This window comes from Sinocyclocheilus anshuiensis, unplaced genomic scaffold (genome assembly GCF_001515605.1).
Source record: "Sinocyclocheilus anshuiensis isolate Anshui unplaced genomic scaffold, SAMN03320099.WGS_v1.1 scaffold1133, whole genome shotgun sequence".
Taxonomy (NCBI): domain Eukaryota; kingdom Metazoa; phylum Chordata; class Actinopteri; order Cypriniformes; family Cyprinidae; genus Sinocyclocheilus; species Sinocyclocheilus anshuiensis.
In genome coordinates, this window is record NW_015555792.1 from 603,964 (window position 1) to 612,693 (window position 8,730).

Genomic DNA, 8,730 nt, shown 5'->3' on the forward strand with positions numbered 1-8,730 from the left:
CGACGTATTCGTAATGAGACTCATTTATAAATCTGTTGTCAACAAAAATAAGCATTGAGGTCTTCCTGCGCGTTCCTGCGCGCCAAAATAAAAGTTGAGAAAAAGCAAATACTCTATCAACATTCATAAATGTTAGTATTGTAATTTTACTGTTGTTCTGTAAAATAAAATAAAAAGACAAGGCTGGACTCCGCTTTGTCCACGGTGAAAGTTGATGTATTCCCTCAGCGACCAGCACAGATCAGCTCTAGGCATGACGAAGTGGATATCGTCCTCTTTTGGAAGACCAAACAAAGTAGTTTCGCTTTCACAACGAAGCACACAGCGTCTTCAGGACATGGCTGCAGCGTCAACAATACTACAGTGAGAATAAAAGTTACACCTTCTTTCTTTGCGTGAACATTTGGGCGGCGTTATGCAAATCTTCCCAGATCGTGATGTAGGTATGTGGGGGCGTGTTCGAACGATCCGTTTTAGGTAGGCGTGGTTAACTCTTAACTTTTATAAAGAATATCTCTTTGGTTTTGAGACTTTAGTGTTTGCAACTTTACAGATCTTCTTTATGCACCAAGAGCTTGTAACACTCCAAAGAGAAAGGAAAAATGTTAGTTGCATCATATGACCCCTTTAATGTACTTTAAAAGTTTAAATCACATTAAAAGCTTAATTTGTAATTATGAGTGAATGATGATGCATTTATATACCGTCACCGTCACTCACAGCCGCTCGCACGTGTTTTGCGCATGAGCCGCACGCAGCCCAAAATTAAACTGCTTAATCGACCATCGATAGCTTTAATCGATTGCATCTCTTATCGACAATTAATCGATCATCGATTAATCGTTGACATCCCTATTCCATATATTGACATATTCATCCAAACGCAGCTCAGCAGCTTCCGGTTTGGCTGCGTTTGCTCTGAAGCACTGTCTTCTTCTCTTGAATTGCATCCAGGAGGGCTGAATTACAGTCTTGCACTACAGCACTGGTCAAACCGCATTACTGCAGGCTCTTACATTAGCTCATATGAGATCAAATGACTACTCAACAACAAAAATATTTGTCAACAATCTTTTATTGTCGACGTTGTCGAAAATTGAGTGTTTACTATTGTCCTTTTACATCATTGACACTTTTCCTATTTACTACTGTAAAGCTGCTTTGACGCAATCTGTATTGTTAAAAGCACTATATAAATAAAGGTGACTTGACTTGTCTTTCACTTAATGTCGACTAATCGTTTCAGCCCTAGATTCCATACTGCTACTCGTGCAATCACTATTATTGTTGCTTATTAAGTTTAGGGATTTGAAAGAAACACCAACAGGTACAGTAACCTAGTTAAAGGGATAATTCATTCAAAAATTTTAATTTGCTGTTAATTTACTCGGTCTTAGGCCATCTGAGATGTAGGATGTGACGTTTTCCTCAGTAAAACAGCAAAGAAGATTTTTAGCTGAAACTGTGATCATTGGTGATTCATAAAATGCAAGTCAGCGGCTGCCCATCTTTGAAAATTAACAAAAAGCTTATCTGGGAACACAATATTAATACCCGTGGCTCCTGACGATGAGGTCTTATGAAGTGAAACGATCGGTCTGTGCAAGAAACTGAACATTGTTTACAACATTATTCCCTGTAATCCAGAGCCTCAGGTAAACGGGGAAATGTTATTCTTTTCCGTGAACTGATTCTTTCAGACAGTTTGTTTCAATTAACTAGATCAGTTCACTAGTTCATTTATGTAATCATGCAATGGCGTCACGTATACTCAATTACACTAAATTAAAGCATTAAAGCATCCTGTAATGATGTGAAACGTGGCTGTCTAAATGTCTAAAGCATAAGCTTTCTTTAGCTCAACTTTTTATATAAACCACGAGGAACCATAAAAACCTTCATCCCCCCCCTTCGGTTCACACATATCAGCGGCTCATCGAGTCGAACTGTTTCCTCAGTTCAGTGACTGTTGAAGGAACTGGAGCGCTGAATCAGTTCATTCATCACAGGATCAGATCCGCTGGTATTTTGGCTCATTTTGAGTCGGAGTGACTTTCAGGCGTCTGAAAGTGAGTTTTGATTGAGTAACTTGTAGATCTGTGCTGCTCAAGCCACAAACAGTTTCAGACGCTCCAGTTTGATTTGGTGAACTGGTTCAAGCAAAACGGTTTAAAAGAATGATTCGTTTGCGAACCGGACATCACTCCGGAACGTTCGCCTGAGGCTCTGGATTACAGTAATATGTTGTAAATAGTGTTCAGTTCTTGCACAGACTGATCATTTCGCTTCATAAGACCTCCATATAACGTCAGGAGCCACGGGGATTCATTTTGTGTTTCCTGTATATGCTTTTTTGACTCTCAAAGTGACGGTAATGACTCTGTGTGGATTGTGTTGTAGGCAGCACAGAGGTGGTGGCAGAGAGTGATTTTCCCAACGGGCACATGGTGCTGGAGCCGGCGGGTTCAGGCAGGCTGCCCAGAGAGAAAATGGTCTACATGGCTGTAAAGGACGTCAGCCAAGGAGAGGAGGAGATCAGTGAGTTCTCCATCTCTCTTTAAGAAGAGTAACAGGTGCATGCAGCAACTCAGAAATGTGTGTTATGTTTATGCTGTTCTCTGTCCTGAATGCAGACTGTTCGGAGATGACTGACCAGGTGTATATGGAGGTCATAGTTGGGGAGGAAGAAGCTCCTGCTATCACTGAAGCGCAGCTGGAGGACACACCGGTTAACAAGACCTTTGTTCCTGCCACCTGGGCGACTGCTTATGGTCCTTCACTTTATTTATATTGCAGGCAGAGATAGAAATTGCTTTATATGAATAGTCCACCAAAATTGAAAATTCTAGCTGAACTCAGTGTAGCATAATAGTATCATACTCTAGTATGGTACTCCAAATATGACTATATTCAAAGTCTTGTGAAGCCATATGATAGCTCAGGGTTAGGTTTCAGCCAAATCCTTTTGACTAAATTCCTGGCGAATGTCAAGAAAATATTTAAGTTAAAATTCAATAATTTAACAATACATTGTATGGTTCTCTGATGATGGTTAATAGTCACAAGACATTACAGGAAAACAATTTTGTTTAGTTATTATCTTATTTTGATTGTTTTTATATTAAGTATTTATTATAGGGCTGCACAATTTGGTCATAAATGATATTGTGATTTATATATATTTTTTATAATCACAAAATAATATACTGCTAATTAAAATAGTGTCTTTTGAGGATGTTCACTTTCAATCTTTCAAAAAAAAAAAAAACTTTGACTAAAAAAAGCAAACTAACAGAAATAGTGTTTGCATTGTCTTTGTAGCTTTACTTTAAAGTGAAACGCAGCACATCAGACTGAATCACAGCCTTTTGCAATTTGATGTATTTATTGCAATCCAATTTATTTATTTTAATTTTAAATTTTTACCACTGAATTATTAGGTTTGCAAACTCAAAACTGGGAAACCCTGCAATAGCTGATGACAGAATTTTCTTTTTTGGCTCTCGGTCACTATCGGTCATTTAGCTTAACATTTATAGAAACATTCTCCTTTCCTTTTAGTGCATTTATAGCGTGAAAATGTCCAATCCAAACTCCTTACCAGTCATGGCTTTCCCACAGGAAGCAGTTTTGAATGTAAGAATGGTGCAGCCACTCCCTACCTACAGATCAATGACAGCATCAGCACAAGCCGAGCACTTAAGCAAAAGATCAAGAAGAAGAGGAGAGGAGAGACACGCCAGTGCCAGACAGGTATGATCTGCTGCTAGTGCTAGAAAGTTTTTAAATGTACATTAACTTAAATTGACCACATATGTTCCTGGGCTCATCAGTGTATGATTTCAAAAAGAGAGAAACAAAATTGTCTTCCTAATATTTCATCTTTCACCGTGTCAATTGCACTGTATGACTTTTTTCTGACTTAAGTCACTTTTTTTTTTGTCATTGTTTTTAGACTACCATTGTAGGTAATGCAATCTTTATAAAAAGCTGACAAAAAGTAATGCTGTAATTTAACTCTTAGCGACCCAAGTATTGACATTAACGATGTATTATTTTTTTCCCCTTTAAATGTGTTTTTAGGAAGCCTGCAGTTATTCAAAAATAAAACAAACAAACAAACAAAAACTAATATTATTTACGCGTCTCATATAGGAGGGAATGATAAGCTAGTAGACACGATAAACTGAATGAATTTAACACCCAGTATATACTGTACATTGTGGTTAATCATCTTTAGCACAGTTCTCCCTTTAATGCATTTTTAAGCTTTGGCAGTTTAAATTTTAAAGCAATCTTGAACAGTTCAAGCACAGTAAGACACAGTTGAGACATCAATTTGGTCATAACCTTATTTCCATAACAGTCTTGTGGTATATATCGTTATCAGCTAGAAGACTAAAACTTTGTGTTCATGTCACACAGCAACAAAAATTGCAGTCAAATTCTTGCATGTTGTGAGAAATTGTAAATGTTTTACTTTCAAACTTGGTGTTATGATACATTTCAGAATTTTTGCTTCTGTTATATGAAGTTTAACTGTAATTTAATTCCTTTCCTTAAACGGGTGGTTGATTGTGATTCCACTTTTTTAACTTTAGTATGTGTGTAATGTTGCTGTTTGAGTATAAACAATATCTGTAAAGTTACGGCGCTGAAAGTTCAATGGAAATGGAGATATTGTCTTTTAAAGAAAAGCCTGTTTAATGCCTACAATTACAACTGGTAGGGACTACAACGAGCTACTTCCCGGGTTGGTGACATCACAAACCATGCAATTAACATAAACCCCGCCCCCAGGAACACGCAACAAAGGGGGCGAGGCAATGTTACGCGGCTTTTCCAACGGAGCACATGCAACTATTGCCTGTAATGGTAAGGGGCGTGACGTTTCCGGACGAATCACTAACAATACACTGGGCCAGCTAACCAATCTGAGCCCTTTGCGTATTTAGGAGGGAGTGGTATCATAGAAACAGGAAGTCAACCGGCCGTTCAAAAGACAATGAAGACAGCGGTGTAGAATAAAGGTAACATACAGTGGGTACGGAAAGTATTCAGACCCCCTTCAATTTTTCACTCTGTTATATTGCAGCCATTTGCTAAAATCATTTAAGTTAATTTTTTTTCCTCATTAATGTACACACAACTTTCCGTACCCACTGTATATGAAAAATAAGGCGGTTTTATAAAAACAAAGCATGAAATCATGTTACACTGCACCCCATAAACACAATCAAGCCTAGAGGAAAACCAGTGAACCACCCCTTTAAATCTGAACAACTGCTGCAATTTTGCTGCACTAGGTGTCTGCGAATTAATGTGCATGTAATAGAGCAATAATAGCAAATAATAAGGATATGTAAAAAACAAACAAAAAAAGAAGTTCTTGAAGGGGTCATCAGATGCCCATTTTCCACAAGTTGGTATGATTCTTTAGGGTCTTCATGAAAAGTCTATAACATACTTTGGTTAAAATTTCTCAATGGTAGTGTAAAAAAAACCCACCCTTTTTACCTTGCTAAAAACAGCTCTGCTCACAGCGAGCGGTTTTGGTGCATGTCCCTTTAAATGCTAATGAGCTCTTCTGACCCCACCCCTCTCTTCCGTTGAGTGACAAGCTGTTCTCTGAGACTGTAAACTTTAGCCGCATTCCTTGTGGAACTTGCTAACCAGCACATTATTAGGAAACGCAATTTGCAAAGATTCATAAAAATGTATTAAAAAAATTCATTCGCGCAAACATAGACGCATTTAGGTAGATTGGGGGCAAATTCCCTTCAAAAACAAATATAATCCACTCCGTCTTCAGTGGCTTAGATGTCGGGAGTAAATGACGACTGTTATGTTCATTATTACATCCAACAACAGAACACCTCAATCGCTTAGGAGTCATTCTTGTCTACTCCTGCTCCAGCATCGAAACAATGGCGGACTGTTTACAGCTTACTCAGGGCGGGTCTAAGGGAAAACGCCAGTGTCAATCAACAATCGTGGGAGGGGCCTGGGTCTGTGATGTCACACAGCCAAGAATCTGAGAACGACTTGATCTGAGAAAGGGGTTATGATTTATGGGGATTTAAAAAAAAAAACACTGGGTGGATTTTTGTCATTATAGGGTGGATGTGTACACTAGGGGTGTGAATCGGCACTGGTTTCACGATTCAATTCGATTACGATTGTCATGTCAGCGATTTGATTCAATTCGATATCATGCATCACGATCATATCAAATTTATTTTGTGCAATTTTATTAAATGATATAAACAGGATAATTTTTTTAATAATGATGTTAATTAATTATTGTTAAGAATTAAAGTAAATATGGCTTCAAAACATACAAACAAATATATAGCAATAAAGGGGGAAAAAGACAATTACAAGTGATAAACAAAAAGCACTTTCAGCATCTAAGAGTACTTTAAGTATCCGAAAGTTTACAGATAATCATAGTTATGGGTTTTTCATTTTTCCTCAGCATTATTGCTGTTTGATTATTACTGATGAGATCATAGACAGTGGCAGCTTTAATAGGCTGCATTCACACTAATGCACAGAACAAGGAAACATTGTCAAGCGATACGCACGCGTCTGAAGCCTACCGCGATTGCCTCTAGTGCACACACGTGCCATTTCCAGCAAAAGCAAAGCTCAGATTTAAAAATAGAGAGTGCATTTTTAATACAAGCCTGTATGTGAATGACGTCAGTAGGCTATAATCAATTATGGTCTATTACTGCATCGATGCAGAATCGTCCACGTCCGCATCGCGATGCAACGATTAATTTCAACACCCCTAGTGTGCACACTGCCAACACACATTTCACTTCAAACACCATGTAAAAGTGAATTTTGCATCCGATGACCCCTTTGATGGTGAAGTTGACCCCCTCAGTCTGGTCGTAAAGCCTCCTTAAAAGTGGATGTTTAAAAGGGAAGTTGTCCTTTCTTTTTTCTTTTCTTGTTGGATATCCTGTCTCACAACAGAAGTCTATGTTCAGCATGCTCTCCTTCTGTTTCAGCTGTGATCATCGGTCCTGACGGGCAGCCCCTGACCGTCTACCCCTGCCACATCTGCGGCAAGAAGTTCAAATCATGCGGTTTCCTGAAGCGCCACATGAAGAATCACCCGGACCACATGTTCAAGAAGAAGTACCAGTGCACCGACTGCGACTTCACCACCAACAAGAAGGTGAGTTTCCACAACCACCTGGAGAGCCACAAGCTGATCATCAAGAGCGAGAAGATCCCGGAGTACACCGAGTACACGCGGCGTTATCACGAGGCCAGCCCGCTCAGCTCCAACAAGCTCATCCTGCGCGACAAGGAGCCCAAGCTGCACAAGTGCAAGTACTGCGAGTACGAGACGGCCGAGCAGGGCCTCCTCAACCGCCACCTGCTGGCTGTGCACAGCAAAAACTTTGCACACGTCTGCGTCGAGTGCGCCAAGGGCTTCCGGCACCCGTCGGAGCTCAAGAAGCACATGCGGACGCACACGGGCGAGAAGCCCTACCATTGCCAGCACTGTGACTTCCGCTGTGCCGACCAGTCCAACCTAAAGACTCACATAAAGAGCAAACACGGCACTGACCTGCCCTTCAAGTGCGGCCACTGTCCGCAAGCCTTCGCCGAGGACAAGGAGCTCCAGAGACACACGGAGATCTTCCAGGGCCATAAGACTCACCAGTGTCCACACTGCGAACACAAAAGCACCAACTCCAGCGACCTGAAGCGTCACGTCATCTCGGTGCACACCAAAGACTTCCCGCACAAGTGCGACGTCTGCGAGAAGGGCTTCCACAGACCCTCCGAACTGAAGAAGCACGCCGAAACGCACAAGGGGAATAAAGTGCACCAGTGCCGGCACTGCGATTTTAAGACGTCGGACCCCTTCACGCTGAGCCGCCACATTCTGTCCGTTCACACCAAGGACTTGCCATTTAAGTGCAAGCGCTGCAAGCGCGGATTCAGGCATCAGAACGAACTTAAGAAGCACATGAAGACGCACAGCGGTCGCAAGGTCTATCAGTGCCAATTTTGCGAGTACAACACTACGGACGCTTCGGGTTTCAAACGGCACGTCATATCCATCCACACTAAAGACTATCCGCACAGGTGTGACTATTGCAAGAAGGGTTTCCGGCGGCCGTCGGAAAAGAATCAACACATAATGCGGCATCACAAAGAAACCCTGCTATAACGCTCTTTCTTTCTGCTCCACAGCTACACGTCTCATTTACGGCCCTCTTATTTAATGCAATGGTTCTCAACTCCAGTCCTCGGGACCCACTGCTCTGCACATTTTATACACCTTTAAAAATAAAGGTGCTTAAAAGGTTCTTCACAGCGATGCCATAGAAGAACCATTTTTAGTTCCACAAAGAAAGGTTCTTTAAAGAACCATCTCTTTCTTACCTTTTTATAATCTGAAGAACCTTCTTTCGCCACAAGGTTCCATAAAGAACCTTTAACATCTGCAGAACCTTTCTGTTTCACAAAAGCTTCTTTGTGGCGAAAGAAGGTTCTTCAGATGTTAAAGGTTCTTTATGGAACCATTTAGACAAAAAAGGTTCTTCTATGGCATCGTGAAGCACCTTTATTTTTAAGAGTGTATGTCTCCCTTATTTAACGCACCTGATTCAGATCATCAGCTCGTTTAGGAGAGAGATCCATGAACTGAACTGAGTGTGTCAGATAAGAGAAACATACAAAATGTGCAGAGCAGTGTGT

At 40.6% G+C, this 8,730-nt stretch overlaps 1 protein-coding gene across 3 annotated transcripts in view; it reads left to right on the plus strand.

The window, feature by feature from the left end:
• The window catches only part of LOC107674883 (zinc finger protein 711-like), a 20,561-nt gene extending 12,248 nt beyond the window's left edge, over nucleotides 1–8,313 (plus strand). For all 3 annotated transcript variants that reach the window (XM_016469025.1, XM_016469024.1, XM_016469026.1), the window contains exons 6-9: nucleotides 2,401–2,538; nucleotides 2,634–2,771; nucleotides 3,622–3,753; nucleotides 7,023–8,313. In XM_016469025.1, the coding sequence (XP_016324511.1) occupies nucleotides 2,401–2,538; nucleotides 2,634–2,771; nucleotides 3,622–3,753; nucleotides 7,023–8,200 (1,586 nt within the window). In that variant the 3' untranslated portion in view covers nucleotides 8,201–8,313. The remainder of the gene's footprint in view (nucleotides 1–2,400; nucleotides 2,539–2,633; nucleotides 2,772–3,621; nucleotides 3,754–7,022) is intronic.
• The last annotated feature ends 417 nt before the right edge of the window (nucleotides 8,314–8,730 follow it).